Source organism: Chiloscyllium plagiosum, unplaced genomic scaffold (genome assembly GCF_037043375.1).
Source record: "Chiloscyllium plagiosum isolate Xiang-an unplaced genomic scaffold, Cpla_swu_hap1 HiC_scaffold_15, whole genome shotgun sequence".
NCBI lineage: Eukaryota > Metazoa > Chordata > Chondrichthyes > Orectolobiformes > Hemiscylliidae > Chiloscyllium > Chiloscyllium plagiosum.
Window position 1 is genome coordinate 32,144,723 of NW_028270153.1, and position 27,866 is coordinate 32,172,588.

The 27,866-nt window shown below is 39.1% G+C and overlaps 1 protein-coding gene across 4 annotated transcripts; it reads left to right on the top strand.

The window, feature by feature from the left end:
• The first annotated feature begins 2,345 nt into the window (after window positions 1–2,345).
• On the top strand, window positions 2,346–25,183 carry LOC122560153 (delta-type opioid receptor). 4 transcript variants are annotated; one of them, XM_043710475.2, is made up of 4 exons: window positions 2,346–2,479; window positions 2,833–3,072; window positions 21,467–21,822; window positions 23,061–25,183. In XM_043710475.2, exons 2-4 carry the CDS (start codon window positions 2,846–2,848, stop codon window positions 23,579–23,581), a joined length of 1,104 nt encoding a protein of 367 aa, XP_043566410.1. In that variant the 5' UTR covers window positions 2,346–2,479; window positions 2,833–2,845; the 3' UTR covers window positions 23,582–25,183. The 4 variants fall into 4 exon arrangements, with proteins under 4 accessions (XP_043566410.1, XP_043566409.1, XP_043566406.1 ...); XM_043710474.2 differs by having other exon boundaries at window positions 2,354–2,483; XM_043710471.2 differs by having other exon boundaries at window positions 2,449–2,527.
• Window positions 25,184–27,866: the final 2,683 nt, after the last annotated feature.

Below are 27,866 nucleotides of genomic sequence, written 5' to 3' on the forward strand. Positions count from 1 at the left end.
TCAATTGGAAAACATGGGTGATTGATAGTGGTTAATAAGTGAAACATACCACAGATGATGTGATAAGGGAAAAAGAAAAAAACTGTTCAGTTGTGTGTAAGAGCACTTCCAGATATAGAAAAAAAAAGACAAAGAATATACCATGATGTGACCACACCTGGAGAGTTTGTCATCAGCTAAGTGTTCAACTTTCAATCTGGGGTTTCCTCATTTCACAATCCACTATCCCTCAAATTGCTCTCCCAATATCTCCCATTACCTTCATCTTTTCCTTCTCTTTCCTCCTTCCCTTCTGCTCAAATCTTATTCAAAGCCCTCCTTTCCCTTACTGTCCATCAATTCCCCTCTGTCTCATATTATCATTCTGCCTCACTGTTCCCTTTCCTCTATCCCTCTCCCTGTTTCCTCTCTCTCTTTCTCACCACTTCACCCACCTCTGTACCCTTAGACCCTCTCCCTTATCCTTTTCACCCTGTTTTACTGTGCCACCTCTAACTTTTAAAAAAAATCCATGTGGTTTTGCACTCCAATATTTCCAGCACAATACGCCACCAGCAAATATTTTGCATTGAAATTAAAGCCTCAACTGTCTTTTCTTCCAAAGAGACCTAACTGCAATTTGGCATAAGGCAAAAGCTTTTCAAATCTCTAGGCAAGAATTGCCATTCTGCTACTGTCCAGGGTTCTAACTGAGCTCCCCCCAGGATCTCCAATTAGTCAATTGGTGTGTCCTGACAGAATGACCAAAGGAGGGCACTGTAAGGCTGTCCAATCATGGTAGCAAAAGGCTGATCAAGTTCGAACATTTTTGCAGAGCCCCAGCAACCTGACTCTTATCCTGCTACTTGATACACCTTGTATGGTATGATTGCACCTGTAGAGCACGCAAAACAACACTTTTCACTGTATCTCAGTACATGTAACAACAATATTTCAAATCAAAACTTATTATCCCCTCACCATCCCAGCCCATGCTACGTCGAGGAGATGGTGGTGCAGTGGTAATGTGACTGGGTTTGTTACTGCTGGGGATGCAAGTGCTCCCATGTTGGCAGCTGATGAAATTTGAATTCAATTGGGTGGCGTGGTAAAAATAAATGTCGGCCCAAAACAGTCTCTCTGAAAGCCTCTCATTCTCAAACCCTGCCACAGACTCAGTGTGTGGCTTGCGGGCTCGAGGTTGGGCATCCAACCTACATTAAGGTCAGGCAGCAGACGTAGGAGAATCGACGTTTCGGGCATAAGACCTTAAAGGGTCTTTTGCCCGAAATGTCGATTCTCCGGCTCTTCGGACGCTGCCTGACCAGCTGTGCTTTTCCAGCACGACACTCTCTACTCTGATCTCCAGCATCTGCAGTCCTCACTTGCTCCATCCCTACATTAAGAGAAAGCCATCAAGGCCACCCCAATTCTGTTTTCTATTTCAGAGTTATAACACTGCTGTACACATGCATTAGGCAGTCCTGAATACACCTAAATGAACAAAACCGACAACTTGTCTAAACTTAACCCAGGTGCCTACCAACGTGCAAGGCAAACAGCAGAGACAGCATTTAACCCTGATTATTTAAACTATTCAGTTAAAACAAAGTTGAATTCTCGACTCCCTCTCTCGTGAAAAATAAATTTAAAAGGTGCAGAATTAAAAATAGTCACGAAGATGAATCACTATTTCAACGTGTCCTCATTAAATGTAGGCATTTTTACTTCTTTTGTGGATATCCGAACATTCCTTCAGACAGTGCAAACGGCAGTCAAATTCGCATTATAGATTTCTGTGAGAGATGTTCAGCATGTGCTCATTCTGAAAGAGTTAATTCTGGCTGCTGACCGTTTTCAATGCTGTGCCCAAAGGAAATGTGTAACCAATTTAGTTTACAGCAGGCCGCTAAATTAAATTAAAATGAATCCGTTTATTAACCAGACACAATCAAAATTACTAATTTATGACGTTGAATCATAATTCAAAATACGGCATGGATATTTGCAAAATGCGACAGTATGTCGTGCTTGGTTATGACAAATTAAAAACTGATCTGTTTAAGTAATTTTAGGAATATGTTAAGGAGGGATTCTGCTTATTCTTTGAACTATTACATCTTCACTTCAATCTTTGACCAAAAAGTCAATAAAAAATCTTAGTTTTCGGTACACCTACAATCAACAAAAGCTTATGTATAGAGAGTCCATCATTATCCAACCTGAAGAAACCAAAAGGTGATCAAGGTTGATCAGAATAGTTCAGTGTGCCGACTTCCCTCTAGTGTGTATCTGGCAGACTGCAGCCTGGGGGTGTTGCATTGCTGGATGGAAAGGCTTTTGTAAAGGTATCGGGACTTGGCAAGGGGCTGCACAGCAAAGCTAAGTAGCTGTTTGCTGAACGCGATGGAACAGTCTGAAAAGGGAGTCAGCACCCTGGAATAAAGAAGTTAAGGGATCAGACAGCCTCCTGCTCGATAATTGCCCGGGTGGAACATTTGCAAGTATTACATATGGAAAATTTCAAACATTCGGCGGTGCTGAAACGGTGATCATCTCCCTAGCCCCACCCGTGAAGGGGGAAAAATAGAACGTGTCTTAGGCTTTCAATTTATATAACTTGTAGATAATTTCAGCTTCCTCATTCTGATAGAGACAGCCATCGAGCTCTACTTTGAAATTGGCTCTTGTGGTCGAATTGCTGACCCAGAGTGTTCAAAATACTTAAGGGTTTAAGATGTAACTGTGATGTGTTGATTATTTGTAATGCGTTTATTTATATGTTTACATATCAATATGCATCGTCAGTCAAAAGCCATATTGTGATTATATCTTAATATTGTTTTACCCCAGGTCTGGCTGCACCATGGATATTGACACAGCCTGCGGCTTCGGGAGCCTTAAACAGTACAAATATTTTAATGACTCCGTTGCTGAAAATTACACGATTCTAATTGATCGCTGGTCCGAAAATGTTACCGACTTCCTCATGGAAGGGTCAAATACATTCAGAATTACCATCATCGTAGTGTATCTGTTTGTTTGTATCGTGGGACTGGTGGGCAACTGTCTGGTAATGTATGTTATCGTCAGGTAAGGTTTAGATTTTCATGTTAATATTGTTTTATGTGTATTTTGTTTTGAAAAAGAAAAGTTTATTAAGGTAAAAAGCAACTTAATGTTGTGGTAACTGCCTTAGAGCGCCCTCCCGAGGGAACAGGGCGCACTCGATTTAAATGGTTATAAATCTATAAATCCTTAACGTCTTATTAAGTACCGTGCAATAATACAACTATTTTACAAATACCGGCTACACTATGTGAACATGCGGTCAGATCTACAAACTGATAACGCCTTGTAAGATATAAGCGTTTTGATCCATCGGGATTCGAGTTGACGTTAAAAACAATTTTTTAAATCAAATATATGCATTTTTCGAATGTTAAGATTTTGCAATGAATCCATTGTAGTCGGGACCGTTTCTTCAAAGATTTTTAAACCAGTCATTTAATCTAAAGTCTTTCGATAATGTTGGGGGGAATGTGCAGTTTTTGGAAGCTGAGCAATTCAGCTTTTTTTTCTGGAATGAGCTTGTTAATGACTTTTTAATTGGGGTTTTGAGTAGTACCACACAGATCTGACCCCTTTGGACTAAGGAAGCAATCTACTATATTTATTTACCAAATTTAAAACTGGCCTTTACTGCATTTGTCCAGTCAGTAGTAATGGAGTAAATCATGATTGCAGTGAATATGTCACTTCTGCAGGGAAGGGTCAAATAAAAGCATTCATTTCACATTCCAATTGTCTGATAAACTTTAAGCCTTTTGTAGATAAAGAATAATGATACTCTGAACATGTTTGTTATTATTTACTGTCATCATTTACTGACCAATAGATAAACATTACTAAATTGTACTTTAGGATCAGTGGTGCTGGAAGAGCACAGCAATTCAGGCAGCATCTGACGAGCATTTTACACTAGTTTCTTTTCCCCATATCCTACACACAACTATGTGCCTGACTGATTTTTCTTCATTTTGTTTGGTGTGGAGATTATAATCCAAGAAAAACCCCATATGCTACGATATTTTCTTTTTGACAATTCCTCATGCTGCAAAGAACCGATTACATCTGTCTCTGGTCAATAGTATATCTGCCCTAAAGTTACTATAAAATTTAATTACAATAATCCATGCGCTGCTCTTGTGCAATTTTTACTTCTTTCCATGATAAAACTGGCATTTCCCCCCTTCCATTGTGAGGTTTGAGTCCAGTTCACTTTAATGTAAAATATCATGGGAAGTGATTGAGGGGCCATGAGGCCAAATCTTCATGTTGCTCAATGCTCAGGACAAAGCATGCTCCTAAAAAGACCTACCCTCTTTTACTAGTTGTTCATTCATCCTTCTCCTTTCATCTCCCTATTTGCCTTCTGTAAATTTCTTGGGAAGGATTAAATGTTCTTGAAACCAACTAGATATGACATAAAATGGCTGAGAATGAGGATAATTTCTTCTCCCCACCCCCCTAGATTTTCTAACCTCCTCTCATTTTAATTTGTGCAAATTTAGATGTGCTGAAGCCAAGGGTGTAGGCAGCACATTTACAATTGTACACAGACCTTCCATCTGTTCCTTACACTTCCAGCTCACTGATGTGCATTTCTGGGGTGATGGGAAGGAAATGCTTCACTGGATTTTTCAGACTTAATTAGAAATATATTTCAAATGTGTTTTTCTTTTTCAGATGATTTTAAATGTAAAACATATTAAACATTACATTTGTGTTGAACCTACATTCAGCAGGTATCACTCTCCTGAAAGTATCCTCCAATTGTCACTTTTCACCACTGCTTTGTCTGTCATTCCTTCATCATCTGGGAGTATGACAATCATTGCCAATGTTCCTGAAATTGATCCATTTGTCATGCCTTCATCGATATGTTCAATCCCTTAATTCACATAAGCATTTTTTCTCCTTTCAAGCAGGAACTGCTACCTTCCTTCATTAAAACATTTTTTTTTGTCCTTTCCCCTTTCATAGGCACTTTCTTCCATATACAAAGACACACTCATAACTTTATAAAGATCCATCCTCTCCTTTCACAGAGGTACAGCCTACAGTCTACACAGAGACAGATATTCCCTTCTTCTAGATACAATCTTCCTTCTTCATGAATGTGCTTTGGTCACTTTATTTATACATCTATTCCTCTTCAAGTGGATGTCTCCCATTCAGATATTCTCAGCAGTGTTTTCCTAATACTGTGTCACAAAAACAGTCTTTGCCCTATTGCAGAGGTACGAAGAAGATGCAGAGATGCTTGTTACTTCAACTGGGCTTGGTGAAAGTGGTACACATTTGCTTGCACTGCCTAAACTGCTGACACTAGCAGTTATAGTCCCAAAACAATTGATAAGGCAGTCAAATCACTTACAAAAAGGTTCTATAACTGCTGATTAAGATGTTGAGGAAGCCTTAATTGAGCTGCAAACTGCAAATCTTTGGTATTGTTGCTGCGTAGTACCAAATTGATAATGTGGAAAATGTGAAGTAAAGCATGAAGGAAGGCTTTGCCTTTGTAATGGCACTTTTAATTTATTTTTAGCATATTCCAAAGTGCTTTTAAAAATCTGGTTACTAGTCAAATGTAATATTCATTAGTACACTCCAAAGATTCACACCTAGTTAATGAGACATGTCACTTGCTAATCTGCTTTTAGAAGTGCAGGTTTGGGCATATCCTATTCCTTGATTAGTACTATGAAATCTTCTCCATTCAGCTGAACAGGCAGATGGAGATCTTTCAGATGATGGCCCCTGTCACTGCATAAACCCTTTAATGACAAGGCATCACTTTGTGTAAATAATAAAGTTCAACCTAGCTGGATGCAATGTGCTTTCCACTTGGTGTGCCTTACCATTTGTTTGAACTTGCCGATCAACAAATGATTGGACTAGATCAGTAATACTTATATACCGCGACAAGTAAACCAGATCAGAATCGTTAATTAGAGTGATGTTATAGCTATGTTACACTTGATACTGTTAGAGGGAAAATACATTTCAGTACATCGTTTGAGATCAAAATGATTAAAAAATGACAAAATGCACAATTATGTTAACCATGAGCAGAAAAAGACCCGCTTTTTAGTAATTGCTTCTGCAATCTTGCAAAACAATACACAACATAGTAAGCAAGAGATTCATAATTAGGCACGTATTTCTGAATGCAGTATGCATGTAACATTTAATAAATGTGCTATTGTGTCATTGCATAGATCATGCAAGAACTGTACCATTGGGCAATTTTTCTTGGATACATTAGGCTCTAAAGAGCCTGCAGAGTAGTCAAGATGCCTTCAACTGTATCACTGCTTTAATCTATGTTTAGTAAACAAGTTAAAATGCTTCCAAAGAATGGTCTCCCAACAGATTATTAAGGAATGGATTGAAATTTAAATTGCTGTGAGCATTTGTTAAGGAGGCTGCAAATTATTTTAGTGCATCATACTTGATTTAGCACTCTTCACTAAGAGCAGCTGGCTAACAGATCATTGTTGAGAATTTTGAGCACTGTATTTAATGGCATGATCAGCTTTCACTGTTTACTTACTGTTAGAGACTGACTGAGTACACTATGTTTGAAGCAAGTTTTGAGACACCTCAGGAGCTTCCTGGAACATTTTATCTTTCCTTCACCAATGGCTGATCAACAGCTTTCCTAGAAATGATCTCTGTACCTTATCTAAAAAGATTAAGTCCTCTGCTATCTTAGGTAGGAGTCACTAACAAAAATGGACTACTTGGCTATGGGGTATTTCTCAGCGAAATTAGAGGTGGTGGTGAACCGTCAAAGCAGCACCAGACACAAAGGAAGGTGAGAGTGAAGACAACTCTGATCTTTGCTGAGCCAGAGACTGGGCATTAAGATACAGCACTTTTTTAAGGAGGTCAACACAGAGATCTCTGATTATTATGGAATTACAAACTGATACTACACAGAGCATTTAGGATTGCACTGCCTGAGACACTCAAGCTCATTGTGGGTTACTGAATCCTTCAAAGGTACCCCAGAAAATATCAGTCCCGATATCATCTCACAATCAGAACTTCAGAATAATCAAAATCACTTTGGTTCCATACACTGAGGAAAGACTGTATATCATGCCTGATTGCCAGAGAACTCTTAATTTGATAGGCTCATAAGATTCCCCATCATTCACTGACACATTGACTACACGCATGACTCTGAAGTTTAGAAGCTGGAAGGGTTTCCATTCTCTCAATATGCAGTTGTGTGTGATTTGTAGCCAGACATTACACAAGTGAATAATGCCTGCTACCTGCCACAATGTATTTGTAATGCAAATGTCTTACATTCTAAAGATCTTTGTGCTTCAGTGCAATATGTACAACTGAGTGACAAGGGAGACCCTCTGACACCATGGATCCTATAAAGTTCCCAGACATTGACGACACTCCATACAATTACAGCCACTCACTCACCTGCAACATCATTGAGCATTCAGGCCTCCAAATTAATATTTTGCTGTTTTTAAAAGTCAGGTGCAATCTCAAAAGTCTTAGATTTCTGGAGAATTGTTTCTCTACAATCCAGTACATTGTGAGGTTAGCCCTTACACCAGAAATTGTGCCAGAGAGTCAAGCTCAGGAGCCACAACTGGAGGAGCAGGACAAGGAAAACACCAGAGGTTTTCAGATAAATGTCACAATGTCCCAAATTGGAGGCAATACTTGTTGCCACGAAATTAAAGAGGGTTTTTTTAAAGATATGGGGGCCGAAACTGCAAGTGATGTTGAACACTGAAACTTGGGCTAGTGAGCTGCTAGGCTGCAAGGATGGGGTTAGTGTGCTACACAATTCAGGCTTCTCATGTTAAGCTGCCCTCTGTTGTATTGTCAGGCACCTGACACAGCAGGATTGGGTCACTTGTGAAACCTACCTCCTCTGTGAAACTGAGGACTTAACTTAATTAAATGTCTGCTCTTCACTTTCTGCATTGGGGGAATAAACTACCAGCGCATTTCAGTTACCATTCCATTGCAGATGATTCATATGGCAATTGGGCCATTAATATACAGGAAGATCGAAAATGGACCTCAAATATGATAAATGAAACTTAATTCAAGTCAGGACACATGTCCCTTGGGTATTAACAACCCACTGTTAGAGGGAGACATGGAAAAATGTTTTTATGTAACAAGTTATTAGGATCTGCAATGCACTGCCTGAAGCAGTGACTTTCAAGAAGGAATTAGAAATATGCTTGAAAAGGAAAGCTTTGCAGGGTTATAGGCAAAGAGCAGGGAAATGGAACTAATCAGCTTACTCTTCCCAAAGAACAATCATGGATTTATTGGGCAGAATGGCCTGCTTCTGTTCTGGAAGATTCTATGGTATCTTTCGAGGTTATTTTTGAACCGTGAGCTATGACGACGCAAAATCATCTTAAGATGTGCACACACTATCCACTGAAAGCTGTACCTTTAGGACATGCCCAGCTTCATCCAAATTCCACATGTGTACTAGCAGAAGGTATTGAGGCAGGAGCCAATATAGATTGATTATTGAAAACTACAGTCTCAGTGAGACCACCAAACCAGGAATATTTTTGCAAACAGTAACGCTTCTCAAATACACACTTTGTTCATATCTACTTCAACATCAATTAATGACCAAACCTGGGATTTTGCTGGTTTGCTTGGTGTGATAGTTCAGAGCATATGTACCACCAACCCATCACCATAATCTAGTCTAACCCATATCCTTCACCAGAGTTGATTATTTCCTCTTAATGTTTAAAATTCTAAGAACTGTGCTGTAAAAGTGCATGTTGTTGATTTGATTTTGGAAACTTTGTGTCAATCAGAGATGGCAGTCATTTCCTCTGAGGCAATCATAAGTTTTCTGGTTGTTTGAGAAAGAAAATTGAATTCAAAACTTATCTTTGGAAACCACAATCCCCCAGTGAAACAGTGACTGGTAAATTCAGCAATTCATAACAATTACCAAAACCAATTAGGTTTGTGCCTGCTATAGTTGATTTCCAGAAGGTGTACAGATTCTAATGTAAGATTTTCATCATAGATGGATGTTTGATGGTGAGATAAATTGCCTGAATGTTAGATCCAAGTCTTGACTGCTCAGTGCTGCTGATAAGTGAATGGTGTGAATCTGGTCTACTGAGCAACATGAGAGCATTTGGTGATACGGAGAGTCGGACATAATCTTTGCAGACTCATTCACTGGCCATAACTACCCTTGGGAGACCACCGAATTTCTTCTGATGGCTCAGCTATTTCCTCTGATCCAAGCTGCAAGAATTAACCACCCTAGGAAAATGTTCCTTTAACTTCCATGAGCTTTCATTGAGGATCACTATAGAAAGGTGACCACTTCGCTCTTGTCAACCTCGTAGACTGGAGCTTGCAGCACCATATCCAAGGACCGGCAGTACTCTATCCTGGCTACTGCTCAATTTTATGGCTTTAACCTGAAGGCAGTTGCACTCTAGGCAGTCAACATCAACATCTATATAATGGGAGCATTGCTCCTCTAAGAAATCAGTGCAGCCTTTCTAAGGCCCGACTGAAACATGTTCTAGCCATGCACGGTCTTTGGTCCCCTACTGAGTGTTTGGTAAGCCAGCAATCTGGGTCATGCTTGGCTGCTAGCAACAATCATTCACTGTAAATGAGGATGAAGCATTAAATTTGCATGCTACCTATTGAACAGAAATGGGTGTGAGCCAAAAAATGTTATGTACCTCTTGATTTTCAGTATCCTTTTTATATATATTATATACACACACACACTATCTATCTATGGAACAAAGCATCATATTGTGCTATGAATTGGTGATAGAAAGATGAACATATCATAAGGAAATAGACACCTTCCCAAACTTATTGTGTCAATACAAACTGGAACTGATTGGTCATTACAATTCTGTAAGTGGTTCCCATAGTTATCATTCTAATTTTAATTCTTATGAGAAGACATATTCTATAAAGGTAACTAGCCTTGATCTCAAAAGGGATTTTACAAAGGCCTTGATTCTGTCATAGAGTGATAGAGATGTACAGTACTTCAGTCCAACCCGTCCATGCCGACCAGATATTCCAATCCAATCTAGTTCCACCTACCAGCACCCTGCCCAAATCCCTCCAAACCCTTCCTATTCATTTATCCATCAAATGCCTTTTAAATGTTGCAATTGTACCTGCCTCCACCACTTCCTCTGGCAGCTTATTCCATACATGTACCACCCTCTGCGTGAAAATGTTGCCCCGTAGATCTCTTTTATATCTTTCCCCTCTCACCCTAAACCTATGCCCTCTAGTTCTAGACTCCTTCACCCCAGGGAAAATACCTTGTCGAATTATCTTATCCATGCATCTCATGATTTTATAAACCTCTAAGGTCACCCCTCAGCCTTCGATGCTCCAGGGAAAACAGCCCTAGCCTATTCAACCTTTCCCTAAAGGTCAAATCCTGCAACCCTGGCAACATCCTTGTAAATCTTTTCTGGACCCTTTAAGTTTCAGAACATCTTTCCGATAGGAAGGAGACCAGAATTGCACACAATATTCCAACAGTGGCCTAACCAGTGTCCTGTACAACCGCAACATGACCTTCCAACTCCTGTACTCAGTACTCTGACCAATGAAGGAAAGCATACCAAACATGTTCTTCACTATCCTATCTACCTGTGACTCCACTTTCAAGGAGCTATGCACCTGCACTCCCAAGGACCTTACCATTAAGTGTATAAGTCCTGCTAAGATTTCCTTCCCAAAATGTAGCACCTCAAATTTATCTAAATTAAACTCCATCTGCCACTTCTCAGCCCATTGGCTCATCTGATCAAGATCCTGTTGTAATCTGAGGTAACCTTCTTCACTGTCCACTACACCTCCAATTTTGGTGTCATCTGCAAGCTTACTAACTATACCTCTTATGCTCACATCCAAATCATTTATACAATGATGAAAAGTAGCGGACCAGCACCGGTCATTGAGACACTCCACTGGTCACAGGCCTCCAATCTGAAAAACAACCCTCCACCACCACCTTCTGTCTTTTACCTTTTGAGCCAGTTCTGTATCCAAATTGCTAGTTCTCAATATAGAAAAATTATATTGCACGGACATCCACATAGTACTATTAACAATGAATGCTTGAATGTAATAGAAATTTGTGAGAAGCGAGTGAGTGAAAAGTGGATCAGTCTTTTTTTTTGTTTGCCAATCATTGACAAGTTGCATTTCTGCAGTGCTGCTTATGTAGAAAGCTGACTGACTGCTTTTCAAAAACAAAAAGCCAAAATATATTCAGCAGTCAGGAAAAGGAAAGAAACACAAGTGTTAGTGAGTGCTGACGATTGGAAAGAAATGCTTCAAGAAGATCTTTGAAGGCAGTATGGCATGGCACAAATTATGAAGAATAAGAGCAAAATAATTAAAGCAAGACTAGAAATGGGGAAAAAGGGCAAGAAATGAAATATAGTCTGGTGATAGAGGAGCAAAGGGTGTGTGTGGTACTATGAGATTAGAGGGGTTCACAAAGAGCAGGAAGATGCAATTGCTATGAAATTTACAGTTGTCCACGTCCTATTCTGTATACAATTCATTTACACAATATGCATTATTCTTGTCAATTGGCCACAATTCCAAACTCCCTGCCTTTACTAACCCAATTTGGCTACTCACCAATGTCAGCGTATTGTTTGCTCTGTAACCTTGGTTGGAACCTCCAGCAGTATAATGCAAGTCTGCTGTTAAATTCACCCTTTTCTGTATTTGCAATTATTGCTTGAACCAACTTGCTTCTACACCTTACTTCGTTATGAAGATGTCACCATATATTCCTCTGTCTTCTTGAACCTCTCCCATCTTGAAAATCCTCCTTTTAAGCCATTGTTTCAACAGGAAACTCTTTTTAGCTCATTCTTGGCTTTTCTTTTCCTACTTGTCCCTTCAGAATCAGAGTGTGGAAGCAGGGCATTGAGCCCATCGAGTCCACATCAATTCTCGAAAGAGCATCCCACTCAGAAAATGTGAAACTATTAAATACATAACTCCTGAGTAACTATTCAACAGGCCCCATAGTTAACTCACACACCCAAATGCACCTTCTCCAGACATCTCGCAGCCCCTATATCCTGACCCTGAACCAAGCCGCCCTCAAACCTCACTCCCTCTGCCAGATACAACACCCCCACCACCTCAAATGTGCAACAAATTCTGTTGGGCAATCCACTCTAATCTACCCAGAGCACTAATTTATTTACATGGCTCCTTTGCCACCTTGTGCCCTGGAAACATATCCACTTGGCACCTTGCCCCTTTCCATTTTGGTGCCCTATCAACCTGGCACCCTGTGCTGTTTCCAGCTGGCATCCACTTACCTGGCACCTAGCCAACTATTCATCTGTCATCCTACCATCCACGTATGCAAACATCATACTTGCCTTATGTACTTAGCTTTTAAAATTTCAGAATACAGCAGCTTCCTGCTATGAAAAGGGGACATATTTGTCTTCCTTTAACAGTTCTACGTTCTTGAAAGAACAGTCAGAATTTAAGAATGGCTCTGCATTTCTCAGGGACCTAAGCAGGATCTTCTGTTAGAATTGTGAAGCTCCCTTTGTTTTGAAGGGACAGGCTTGAGTGACAAACTGTGTGAGATAGCCATGCTTTGGCAAATCCAGCCCTACACATCGCCTATGCATTAAATCTGAATATTGTTCTATAAATTTAACTACAATTGAAAGCAAATAAAGCTCATTTTAGTTAATTGCTTGTGAGTTATAAATCTACATAATGTTATGGACTAGGCCAGACCACTCAAAACATTCTTAAGCAGGCAGCACCAGACCATAACTTTGCAATTTGTTTCAGTAAGTGTACAGTGAAAGTTACTTGGAGTAAGTTAGCTAGGTTGACAACTAGATTTCAAAATAGACAAAAATTTATTCACAAAATTACACAATGTAACACAAAGAACAGAATAAAGAACCCCTAGAGAACTGAGCCTATCCAACTAGACTTAATTATGCTGTTTCAAATATACACAACAGTCCCAATAAGCAAACTCCCTTTAAAACCCAGTATAAATGGAACACATGTTTACAGGTTGAAGTTGAAGGGCAGAAAAAAAGAGAGAGAAGAGAGAGTTTCCACATAGCTTTCTGTTGAACTTCTCACCAAGCCAAGACTGAACTAAAACTGCTCAGCTCAGTTAGCTAGAGAGCTGACCAACCCCCTTTCTTTAAACAGGTCATTTCTAAAGCATGACTACTTTGGCCTGAAGTCTCATCTGTTTATATATAAGCAAAAGGCCTCTCAAAATCCTTTTAATCTCTGTACCAAACCAGACTGATCAGAACCCGGCCTGGTTTATTACCCCTCTGAAAAAAAATCAAGGACAGAGTCTCCTTGAGCCAAGGAACAGCTTTTAGAAACAAAAGCGTCTAGCTTTGTGACACTTACCCCCTTAAAAAAATTAAACATCAATATCAAAAGATGGCTTCATTTTTAACCCTTCAAAACCTGGTTAGTAGTCTAAACACACATATATACTATACTAACCATACACATGCAAACATGCACAACCCCATGCGAATTCAGGCCGCAGTACACCCATCATCGAACACCCCCCAGTATCTCATTCGAGTCTCAATAACACATCGGCAATTACATTTCCACGACCTGCCCCATGTACAATTGTCAAATTGAACGGCTGCAACAACAAGCTCCATCTAAACAGTCTGGCATTTTTGTCCTTAAATTTTTCCACAAATGTCAATGGGTTATGATCAGTGTGTACGATTGTCTCAGATGCATGGATGGTAATATAAATATGGAAATGTTGTAATGCCAACACCAAGCTTAAAGTCTCTTTCTCCATCGTTGAATATTTCTGTTGATGAATGTTCAACTTCCTGGAAAAATACCCAATGGGTCTTTCTATTCCCTCAACATCCTCCTGCAGGAGCATTGCACCGACACCCACATCACTGCATCAATAGCCACCTTGAAAGGCTTTGTGTAATCCGGTGTGGCTAATATACTGGAGCAGTGATTAACACAGTTTTTAGGCTGTCAATTATCTTTTGACAGTCTGCTGTTTACTGAAACTTCTTGCCCTTTTTTAACAATTTGGTGAGTGGAGCAGCCACACTGCTACATTCGGCACAAACCTTCGGTAAAATCCACTCAATCCCAGGAACCGTAGTCCTGCTTTCTTCGTTGACCGTGTGGGAAATTCCCTAATTACTTTTGTTTTCGCATCCCATGGGGCCATTTGTCCATATCCAATAACATCGCCAAGGAAGGTGACTTGGGCTTTGGCAAATTTACTTTTAGCTACGTCTACCACCAAGCTTGCCTTCCGAAGTCGATCAAACAAGTCCGATAAATGATGTAAGTGTTCCTTTCATGAGTGACTAAAAATCACCAGGTCATCAATTTCCACCACACAGTTGGGTAATCCGGCAATGACCTTATTAGTCAGTCTCTGAAATGTGGCTGAAGCATTTTTCGTACCAAATGGCATGACTTTGAACTGATGTAGAGCTGCAAAGTGTGGTGCTGGAAAAGCGCAGCAGGTCAGGCAGCATCCAAGGAGCAGGAGAATCGACGTTTCGGGCATAAGCCCTTCTTCAGGAATGTGCCCAAAACATCGATTCTCCTGCTCCTTGGATGCTGCCTGACCTGCTGCGCTTTTCCAGCACCACATTTTTCAGCTCTGATCTCCAGCATCTGCAGTCCTCACTTTCTCCTATTTGAACTGATGTAGTCATTTGGCGTTACGAAATCCAAAATTGCCTTTGCTCTCTCTGACAGGTACTTGCCAGTAGCCTCTGAGCAAGTCCAACTTAGAAATGTAAGCTGCTTGTCGCATTTTTATGACACAGTCCTCCAAATGTGGAATTGGATATGCATCAATCTTTGTAAGGGCGGTGACTTTGCAATAGTCCACACATAACCATTACGTACCATCTGGCTTTGGCACCATGACTATGGATGAGCTTCGGGGTCACGGTAACTCACTTTGATTATGCCATCTTGGAGCACGCGCTCTATATCCTTCTGAACCTGTGCCAACTTTAGAGGGTTATGCCTATAAGGATGTTGCTTAATTGGAACAGCATCTCCTTTCTCTACATCATGCACAATTAGGTTAGTATTTCCCAGTTTATTTCCGCATATCTCCCCATGTGATAGTAATAACTCTCTCAGGTCATTTCGATTTTCTTGTGGAAGGTAATTCAATAATTTATCCCAATTTTTGACAACTTCCTCATTGTCTAAGTTGATTTGAGGAATGTCCAATTCAGAATCCTCTGAACATGGTTCTTCCTTCTGTGCTGTCATCATTAACACCTTCTTCTCTTGCTTTCAATCTCTACCAAAATACCTTTTGTGCATATTCACATGACATACTCTGTGAGATTTCTTCTTGTCTGGAGTCCTTATCAAATAGTTCACCTCATTCAGTTTCCTCTCGATTTGATAAGGCCCACTAAATCTTGCTTTTAAAGGCTCACCTGTTACTGGAAGTAACACCAATACCTTATTCCCAATTGCAAATTTATGATTTATCTGCTTCCTGTTTCATTGTATGCTGTGATACTTTTAAATGCTGTCTAGCCAACCATCCAGTTCTATTTAATTGTTCCCTAAAATTTGACACATAGTCCAAATAGGTGGTCTCTGAATTCTGACTTATTAATCTCTCCTTAATCAATTTTAACGGTCTTCTTACTTCATACCCAAAAATTAATTAAAATGAATTGAATTTATTCGATTCCTTCGGTGCATTTCTGATCACAAAAAGTACAAATAGAACTCCCTTATCCCAATCATCTGGATAATCCTGACCATAAGCCCTCAACATGGTCTACAGTGTTTGATGCCATCTCTCTAGTGCTCCCTGTGATTCTGAATGGTACACAGTAGATTTGAATTGCTTTATTCCCAAGTTATCCATAGCCTCCTTGAATAGTTTGGATGTGAAGTTTGATTTTTGATTTGACTGGATCTCTATTGGTAGTCCATATCTAGTAAAAAAAATTAAGTAATTCTTCTACACCCTTTTAGCTGTGATGTTGCTTAATGAGATTGCCTCTGGAAATCTAGTCGAGACACATATTATTGATAATAAGTATTTATTCCCAAATTTTGTTTGAGGTAGGGGATCTACGCAATCCTGAAGAAAGGCTCATGCCCGAAACGTCGATTCTCCTGCTCCTTGGATGCTGCCTGACCTGCTGCGCTTTTCCAGCAATACATTTTCAGACCTATGCAATCAATCAAGACTCTTGTGAAAGGTTCCTCAAATGCTGAAATAGGTATTAATGGTATAGGTTTTATTACTGCCTGTGGTTTTCCGATTAGCTGACTTTTATGACACATCTGGCAAAACTCAACTGCATCTTTGTGTAGTCCAGGCCAGTAAAAATGTCTGTATTTTAGCCTGTGTTTTCCTCACCCCTAAACGACCTCCAAGTGGTAGCTTATGCGCCACTCTCAGCACCCTACTGGCCATAATTGAGCACTTTTTGTCTCACCATGAATTCCTTTTACCAGTACCTTTTCTGGCAATAGTCCCTCAGGAGTGCATATCTCCTCATTCTTCATCATTACAAACTGAGAAGATCCTGTGTCCTTTAATATTGTAACCTCATTACCTACTGCTCCTGGCCTATGTGAATAAACTTTACCCTTTGCATGTATATTTGTTAAGCAGATCTGGCACTTCCTGCTTAATCAATGTCTGATCATCTTGTACACTCTGAGGCAGTTGTCTAACTTCCCTTGTGCTTTTTGTTACTAGTCCAACAAAACATCCAAGCTTGTCTGGTTTTCCGACATCTGGCTTTCTCCTAGTCCACCAACACGGTGATTTTGTGTGCCCCACTTTATTACAATGAAAACACGGGAGCTTTTTAACTTCTTTGTCCCCCTCAAGAGTTTCTTTTTTATCCTGTGATAAGTTATTCTTATGATCTTCACTGAGATGTAACTTTCCCTTTTCAAGTGAGGATTTCTCTTTGCCCCATGTTTATCCCTCATGAATTGAAATTGATTCTGGAAGCCAGACTGTGTTTTATGGATCAGCTGATACTCATCAGCCACGTCAGCTGCTAACCTTGCTGTTTTAACTCTGCTCTTCCACATGACTTCACACTACTTCCTCGCTAAGGTTACCTTCAGTCTTTATCTCCAGCCTTTTAAGCTGACTTCCCTTTTTACGTGTCAATTTTTTCAGTTCAAGCACTCTTTCTTTTTCTCTCTTGCTCTCTTTTTCCCTCTCTTCTGCTTTTAATCGTGAGTAAAACGGTTTCATTTCTGCTGCCCTTTCCTTATCTCTCGCCTCTTACTCAGGCTGCTTCATTTGCAATTGAATTCTTGCCATTCTCTATAGATTCTGATGGTTTCTCCGGCAAGTTTAAATGCTGAGCTACTGCTGTAATTATCTCTTCTTTCCTCACAGAAGCAGGCAGTTCCAATCCCAGCTTCTCTGCCAGTTCTTGCAATTTGGTCTTATTCACTTTCTGCAAACATTCCAAAGTCACTGCATCTACATCCAGAAGACTATTGGCGACTGAAAGAGCCATTCCTATCCCAAACTTTGTCTACCCAACCAAACCAACGCCTGAAATAAAGACACTAGCACCTACCACTCACTGTTTAAAATCCCAAATTAAGCCCTCAATCTGTTATGGACTAGGCCAGACTACTCAAAACATTCTTAAGCAAGCAGCCCCAGACCATAAATTTGCAATTGTTTTCAGTAAGTGTACAATGAAAATTACCTGGAGTATGATAGCTAGGTTGACCACTAGATTTTAAAACAGATAAAAATTTATTCACAAAATTGCACAATGAAACACAAAGAACATAATAAAGAACTCCAACAGAATTCAGCCTATCCAACTAGTCTTAATTATGGTTTTCCAAATACACACAACAGTACCAGTAAGCAAACTCCCTTTAAAAACCAGTATAAATGGAACGCATGCTTACAGGTTGAAGTTGAAGGGCAGAAAAAGGAGAGAGAGATTCCACACAGCTCACTGTTGAAATTCCCACCAGGTCAAGACTGAACTAAAACTGCTCTGCTCAGCTAGCTAGAGAGCTAACCACTCCCTTTTCTTTATACAGGTCACTTCTACAACATGACCACTTTGGCCTGAAGTCTCATTTGTTTATATAAAAACAAAAGGCCTCTCAAAGTCCTTTTCATCTCTGTACCAAACTAGATTATTGCCCCTCTGAAAACATCAATGACAGAGTCTCCTTGAGCCAAGGAACAGTTTTTAGAAAATCAAGGGACTGGCTTTGTGACAAAAAGCAGGCAGGAAACTTGAGGACTTGTGCTGGGAATTCTGGCAATATCTTCTGAAGTGACATTAAGTGGACAATTGAGAGACAGTTGATTGTATTTTCACACATGAAAATGAGAATGCATCTCTTGTGTCCAGTATTCATTACAAGGTCATTATTTTGATAAAATTGATTACAGACTGAATATGGGTCACTTAACCAATGAATCATTCCTGCAACTTATTGTTGTCCCTACAAGTCCCCTGACTCAAAAGACTGATCTCCTGCATCACTGCAAAATATTTAAATCCTTTGACCCCAGTAAATGAATGAAAATCCACTGATTTTGTTGCAGAGAGGGAATTTTGAGCTGTACAGTATATGCAAACAATGAATGTGTAAATGAGTTGTGGAGGAGACAGTTATTTAATTATTAACTTTTTAAAAAAAATTTCTCAAGTGCTCTTATTATGAACCAGATACATTAGTTTTCACGATGTGAACACACATTCTGGAATCACAATGTGAGTCTGTAAGTTCATTCCTTATTTGCGCAGAGTTTTCAAAAAACATCCTGGCAGTTTTCCATTGGCCATAATAGTGGTCTATAATGGAACTTAACAATGGAATTAATACTTTTTTTCCATTCTGTATATAATGGATATTTTTTGCATGATAAAATGATTTATGTTTTGCAAAATTTAATTAATTTATTCCATTTCACACACTTTTTATGCAAGGTTTTAACTCCAGATTAACATTGCCATTGTATAACATAGGATGGAAAAACAATTACCAATCACAACAAACAAATTAGTGGGATTCATATTCCAGTTTCAGCACGGTACTTAGATAAATTTGCTTTCATCTTTAACAATCTATTGGAGTTAGATAAACCATAATTTGCCTCATTTGTCTCATCTTTCTATATTCATGAACTAATAATGTATTTTCTGCAGCTATTTGAATTTTAACAGATACAGTAATAGATTGCAATTCTATTGCTGTATACTGTTTTTATGGAATAAAAGAATTGAATAGCATGTCATTTTGTATATTTGAACAAAATACAGAGGATTGCTGTTCAAAGTCTTCCATGCTAAAGCAATCTATTATTATGGACCAGATCAAACCCCCTCAAAATATATTAAGACAGCCGAGACCCTCACATTTTCTTAATTTACTGGTAAGTGTAAGGCATTGCATTCCAGATGCAATTGGTCAAGCTACTCGACTTTAACTGTTTTGCTTAAAGTATAGACAAAATAAAAATAGAAGAATTAGCTTCACTGTAAATGTATAGAAAAGCTTAACAAAATTGTAAACTACTACTAAGCAACTGTTTCAATATAATAACATCCCATAAACACATCCTTGGCAAAAACAAATTCAATAAAATAGATTGTCTCACATGCAATTCTAGCAGCAGGAAGAGATCCCCAGCTTTTAGCTGTAACAGAGAGAGGAATAAGAGTTTCCACATCCAGTTTCAAGACCCCAGCAACTGCTGAAAGCTAAAACTAAAATTCCTGGTTCTGTGGGAGCTTGATCCCACCCATTTTAGGCTGCCCTTACTGTTCCTACTTTAAAAATAAACCCAAGGCCTCACAAGCTGTTTATTGGCTTTGAGCAGACTGCTCTTACCTCTGTTGCAATCTTTCTTTATTAAAAAAAAAGGACAAAATCCACCTCTAAAAGCCATAGTATCGTCACATTATTACATATTTATGTATATTTTGACCCTTTCAGTTTGTACAACACCTTATGAAACCTATCAAAAAATGGACAGATAATCAGGTTTGACCTACAGAGAATGAAACCTGAAAGCAACAACACCCCCAGATTTTATGGACTACCTAAAGTGCACAAACCAGACATCCCACTCAGACCCATAGTATCACTACCAGGGACACCATCACACAAACTGGCTAAAGAACTACAGCAGAAATTGAAACACCTGATCAGCGGATCCAGACACTCTATACAATCAACACAGGAATTCTTGGACATCATCAGAAATATACACATTGACAAGGAAGAAACCATGGTCTCATTCGATGTAATGGCACTGTTCACCTCTATCGACAAAACCCTAGCCAGAGAAACAATAGCCAACCTGCTGGACATACAGAACAGACAACAGGATATTGAACCTATCAACAAAGATGGCATACTCAAACTACTGGACCTGTGCCTCACAACACACTTCACATTTAACAACCAAATATATGAACAAATCAACGGCACACTCATGGGCTCACCCATCTCTGGACTCATGGTAGAAGGCTTCAGAGGAGGCTCCCAAGCACTGAGGATGTCACCTAGACAGGGGACGAAACGTCTGCAACACAAATTCCCAGCTCGGCGAACAGAACCACAACAACCTATCATGCTGTTTTTGGTCTTTCACTGAAAACTAGTATTTGATGATTTGTTTGCTGTAAATCCAGGCTAAATTAAGTTTTTAGATATATATTTTTGATACCTTAGAACCTGTTGGCATGTTAGGTCTTCTATTTTATGTCCTTTACTACTGTAAACATCTTTCCATAGACTCAAGGTTACTACCATAAGAAATAAATAAGTATTTGAAAAAGAACATAAAAAGTACATATGACAAAGAACAGGTACACTTTATTGCTAGTATTGGCACAGATGCAATGGAAGGAATAGCTTCCTTCTTTCTGTATTAAACTATTTTTCAGTTTGAATCCATAATGCTGATAAAGGTCTTCACTTCAGACAATCAATGGGTTTACAGAAAGATTGACCAATGTGCTGTGGTTCAGTGGTGGATAATTCTTTTCTATCTCTGCTATAATGTGAGGAACCATGTTTCAATAAGCCCCAATAAAATCTACAAGAAATTATACCAGTAACAGACAGCATTACAAGTGAAGTAACACTTGGAAGTGATTTTCACAAATACAACATGATAAAAATTGGATCAGTTCTGCAAAGGTTTGTAAATCTACTGTATCAAACTAATGATTTATCCTCTCTCCATTGTATATGTATACACGAAAAGTTTAGGTTCATTTAATCATGATGTACAAATCTGATTTTTTTTTGAAAAAGTGTGCTGTTTAAATTCCTATAAAACCTCAACTTCCATTTCTTTCAGATACACAAAGATGAAGACAGCAACAAACATCTATATTTTCAACCTGGCACTTGCAGATGCATTAGAATTAATCACTCTACCTTTCCAGGCAACTGACACTCTCCTGGGATTCTGGCCCTTTGGAAATATACTCTGTAAAATAGCAATATCAATTGATTATTACAACATGTTCACCAGCATCTTTACCCTGACAATAATGAGTGTTGATCGGTACATAGCCGTCTGTCACCCTGTTAAAGCATTAGATATAAGAACCCCTTTCAATGCAAAGGTTGTCAATGTGTGTATCTGGGGACTCGCTTCCATGATTGGAATACCAGCAATGATCATGGGATCAGCTGAAACAGAAAACAATGGTAAATCACAGCAAAATGTGTATGAAATACTTTTATCAAATCTGTTGTATGTGACCAATACCCCAAATCTGGCTGTCTGAAAACTGAAATTGTCCAAAATTTGATATTTTCCTCTCTGGGAATTGTTTGGCTTTGACAGCATTTTTTGTCATTTACCTGTCCATTTGATCACGTGCATCTCAAGTACCAGTATACAGCAGCTGCCCATGGGCAACTCATACGTGAAATGGTGGTTTGGTTCTTTTATGGAAAATGTATAACAGAAATGCAGAACAGAAATCTATTCCTCACTCTTTGAAGTAGAAGAATGGGTTTCTGAAAACCTTGGTAGATATGGCCTCTTGTTCAAAGCTTGACTAACTTCCCTTCTCTTCTTACTCCTCAGTGTTACTTATGCTCATTCACTCTCTCACTCTGTAGGCCAAGAGGGTTAGAGAATGAAGTACCCACAACTGGGAACAAAAGATCCAAACATGACCATTGAAGTCAGAACCAAAGACTTTGTAATGTGTCATTGCCATTCCCTGTGGATTTAACCAACTTTAAATGACAGTCCAAACCATGAAACACTTCTAACAGCAACAAGTAAAAATCAGTCTGTGATTAGTTTGAGAGCAGTTGATAATCCCTTTCGATAGAGCTAGTTGGGGTAGGGAGAGATCCTTCTTGTTGCTTAATGCATGCTCAGTGATACAAGGTTAAGAGAAGGTATTAGTTGCAATGCTGAGCTCATGTGGTGTAGGGGATGGTGTCCCTATCTCTAAGCCAGGAGGCACAGGTTCAAGTCTCATCTGCTCCACAGGTATATAATAATACCTCTGAACAGATTGATTAAGAACTAGTTATCTGCAGTGTTAAGGTTAGAAATGACTGCTCAAGTCAAATCAATTAGTTGCAAGGACTGACACTACAACCCGCCTATACTACATTCTTCTGATGTACATTTCCAATGTCTGTGTGACCAATGTACCCAAAATAGCAGCGTGGGAAGCTGTAACAGAAGTTAGCAAGCAGGTATAGCATGGGTCCCATTTTGGATGCCAAACTACATCCTAACAGTAAAGACTCTGGTAATGTGACCCAATTTTTTTATAAAGCACATAGAAATCTACACTTGTTGAGTCCTGTTAGATCTTACCCTCATCTGATCTGCCATGGGAGAGCAATCAACAGTCTAGAATATGCACAATCACTGCAGCAAACCTGATTGACTTTAACTTTTCTTTCTTGTGTTGCAGAAATTGAATGTCTTCTGGTTCATCCACAACCACACAATTACTGGAAGCCCACAATTGAAATAGCTGTTTTCCTTTTCTCCTTTGTTATTCCAGTTGCTATCATAACAGTTTGTTACACATTAATGTTAAGGCGGTTGAGAAGTGTACGCGTTCTTTCTGGATCAAAAGAGAAGGACAGAAACTTGCGTAGAATCACAAGAATGGTCTTAGTGGTTGTTGCAGTCTTCGTCATCTGTTGGACCCCAATCCACATTCTAGTGTTAGTACAAGTTGTCTGTAATCATGAAATCATGACAATTATGCCAAGCTGGTATTTTTGTGTTGCTCTTGGATATGCCAATAGCAGCCTGAATCCTGTTCTTTATGCCTTTCTGGATGAAAACTTCAAAAGGTGCTTTAAAGAGTTTTGCTTTCCCTCCACTTTTAAAAAAGAACCTAAGGTGTCAAACGGGATGAGAAGTATCACAAAAGGTGTTGCTTACTCATGTAAAAATACAGATGGCACAGAAAATGTTGCATGACTGGAGATGATGACTCGTTCACTTAACTGGCCACAATGAGAACAAAATTAACTGAAACATGGAGCTAGCTCAAATTATGCAGATCTTCAAACGTGCACTTTCTGCTGCATTTTAACTTGAATGAGGGAGTCACATTTTTGGTTTTAATAAATCAAGTTTTAATATGATCAAACCCAATAGGAGGAATCATCTGAAACTTAAAATAATTCATATTAAGAATTTTTGAACAAACACATGCAAGTTAAAACAACAGTTTTTCAAATAAGATTAGCTTTCCCCTTGTGATGAGTTAAGCAACTCTTCAGGTTACAGTAATGTTTGTCTACATGAACAGCAGTATTCATTTATGTCAGCTATATTAATGAACATTGTGATAAAAGTCTTATTGCATGCTAATGAAATAGTTAATTCCTTCATTATACAAGTAACTGTGATAGTTTCAGTACAAAGTTAATTATAATGTCTGCTTTTTGTGACTGAATGCAAAAACACTTTGTTACTTTTAATATTTGAGTTTGGGGCTGTTTGAGTAATCTTAAAAACATTAAAGATTTTGTATTTAATGGTATTACAGTTAGGGGTTATTTAACTGGAAGCACAGAGTCAGCTTTAAAAAAATGTATATTTTTGGATGCATTTTGCTCTGATTAAATAACCAAGAGGTAAGGTCAAAGCACTTCTGTTTCTTCAAGTTTCTCAAAGTTCCAAAATATCCATGTAATTGTAATAAAACTATTGCAGAGCAAAAGCTGAAACAGTACTGCGTATTGGCTCATACTTTGGCAGCAACATGAAAAAATCTCTTAAACTTTTGTTATATGTGGGTCTTTGCATTTAAGATTGGTAAGGATTTTTAATCTTTACAATACAGTCTCCCATTATGAGAGCTACTTTACTTATATTGACTTTGTCACATTTGTAAACTGAAGCAGATAATTTTGAAAACAATATGTTGTAAATTATCATCATAAAATTTCTAATGTGTGGCAAATGCACAAATGGGATTTGAAATCATTCTGTGAGCTTAGCATATTAATACTGAACAAATTAACATCAACTTATCTCTATTATTTCCCATTTTCCAATGTTAGAAAAGCAGATAGAAAAGGTGGTGTCTGAATACGTTAAGCATTTGTACTCTGACAGTGGACAGCATAATTCTAAGTTCATAGTCACTCAGATACTCATGGTTGACAGTTCTTTTCTGCAATTTATCAAGGAACTTTGCTGTTTCTTATAATAAGTATGATACCTTGCATAAATGTTTAAAATATTTGTGTTTATATTGCAATACTTCAAAGGTTGTCACACAGTGGATTCTATTTGGAGTCCAGTTACTGTTGAAGTAAAAATATTTGTTTAATATTGTTTGGTCTATTCATCTACAATTTGACTGTATTTATGTTAATTGAAGAAAAGTTCAGTTAAATGAAAAAACAATTTTCACTTGCTGTATGTAAATCTTTAAATTAAAGCAATGCTTGTAATATGTAATTCTTGAATGTTCCAAATACTTCCTATTGCCAATATTTTATGCCACATTAAAATTCTAATGTGGAACGTTAATTGCAATGTTTGGCTCCAACAATAAATGGAAGTTATGAATAATGTGCTGAGTTGATTAATTCTATGTGACACAGTTGGTAAAACTCATTCTGTAAGCATGGGGGACATATTAAAAATTCTCAGAATGAGTGATGCAAACAAAAAAATTACCATCTTATTCACGGAAGTTGTAGGTATTTACTCCAGATGGGACTGCGAGACCTTAATATGATATGACTTCAATAGAGACATAAAGGGCAATTAAATGAAAATTTCTCCAGTTGTGTGGGAATATGATGGGGTGGTAATAACGGAAACATAGTGTAATAACAGATATAGTGCACCATGTTCAGGGAAGACAGTGCAGGAAAGACAGGCAGCTGTATTGATTTTGGATAAATTTACAATGCTGCAGAGAGAAGATCCCAGAGGGGCCAAACACCAAGGCCAGGGTATTTTTTTCTAATCTGTCTTAAAGTGTGGGACTGACATTCCCCCACCACCATCAGTGAGAAAGGCACTGATATGAACTACTGTCCGGTAACTACATGGTCATTTGCTGGCATCTCTGGTGCATCACTTCATGGCATTGAAATGCCTCGACTTACCTGGAGCTGCTGGGACCTCCAGCATTTGGAAGTGGCTGTGATTGGTGCATGAGCACCATCATCCAGACTCCTAGATGGAGGATCATAGGTGAGAAAGGAAAGATTTCCACATCACCCGGTATGGAAGGTTTTGAGTTATAAAAAAGGTGTAGGAGGAAGTGAGGATTGCAGATGCTGGAGGTCAGAGTCAAGAGTGTGGTGCTGGAATAGCACAGCAGGTCAGGCAGCATCTGAGGAGCGGGAGAATTGACATTTTGGGCAAAAGCTCTTCATCAGGATTCCATTTTTTGGCTACATGGAATTTGCATTGGATTTTGTTTTTGCAAGTGTTTCTCGCCACAGGGCTGAGTGACATTTCTCAAAGAATCTCACCAAATTTGCCTTTTTAATTAGTTAATCCACACCTATGGCTCCCCTCATATTCAATTCAATCCCACTTTACCAGGCACTGTTACTAGAACAACTTGCCATTCAAAGGATATCTGTGAAAATGCAGACACCCTTTGCCCCAGCACTATTTTGAGGGTCTGCTATACACCCAGATAACTATTGTCAGTCCCAAGATGCCCATCACTGGCCAAGTAATAGTACAACAGCAATGAAGGCATGCATTCCATAGCACATAGGTGACACCAATGGCTGATGCTCCCTCACATTGGCAACTCCATTCTCCCATGCTAGTCACTGCCTACCTACTACACCACACCACACCCTTTACTTGTTGAAGTGGCATCCTGTCTGAAGACCCAGAGTCTGCTACTCTTCCCCAGTGCCCGGTGGTCACTGTCATCTCATTATTGTCCAGCAGGAGGGGAATGCTACTTACAGGCAAGCATTTGGACAAATCCAAATATGAGGTTTTGTTGCTCTTACTCAACCAGTAAAAGTGATCATAAAGGAAATGAATACACCCCAATGCGAAGCAAACGATATCTGGACTTTTACAATCCATGATGGTCTTCTGCACCAGTGGGCATCTACTGAAACTAGGAGCCAATCAGATTCTGTCTCCATAGATGCTGTCAGACCTGCTGAACTTTTCCAGCAATTTCTGTTTTGGTTTCTGACTTACAGCATTCACAATTCCTTCGTTTTTTATTTAACTCCTTTGTCCAACTGGATGGCACTGCCCTTGACTGATTCCTTCCTAATCGTTATAGATGGAATCTTAGAGGGGACTTGAACAATGAGATATGGTGGGAAATGTGGCAGAATCACATGAGAAGTACAATGAAACTTGCTACATCTTTTAACTGAGATCCAGTCATCAAGGGGAGATCCTGTCTAGGCAGTGGTAAGTTGCCTGGTAAAGAGGATTATTGCTCGTTAAAAACCTTTTAATATGTAACTCTCTATCATACCACTCCCTGTAAAAAAAACTGGATGCTGAAAATGATTCTGAACATTGAAATTAGAGTGGGGACCTGGTGATTTCAGTGTGCAGCTTCCTCCAAAGGATATCAGGTACCAACAACTTAAGGCATTCATGGGCCTTAGCCACACACACACACTACACATCCACAAATATTGGCATCTGACAAATGTCTGACTCCAAGGACAGACTGAACCAGTTTCAGTACACTTCTGTTCTTCAGTGCTGCACATTGAGATGCAGTAGCAACTATCATTGTAATGCTGCAACAAGGGGACTTTCAAATTAGAGGCACACCCAGCTCATAGATTGGATCAAGCTGCATCTCCAGGCTATTCTGCTCTCATGGGGCTCACTTGCTTTGAGCCTACCCTGATACTCGCAGCAACCCTGCTTTGTCTTTCACACTTTACTCCTCATGTGGAGATCCTAGGCTTACCGTGCTGCTGCATTGCCTTGTTTAGTGCAGACATAAAGAGATGGAGCTTGTCATGGTTGTCAGCAGGTCCTCAATCAAATCAAAGGAGATAGCCTTCAGTCAGTAAATCAGCCAGCTGTATCAGTCCAGGGGCTTTGGTAAATTCAGTCAGCCACTTGGTACAGTCAGAGTCAGAATCTTCTCCATGTAGAGGGGAAAGAGCTGAATATTAGGCAGCTTAACAGTGTCTTGACTCTTTCTGCCCTATTGTGCTTTATTTGCTTCCTGGAATGAAAAACAGCCAGCTATTAAGGAAGATGCAAGTGGATGGCACAGATTTAA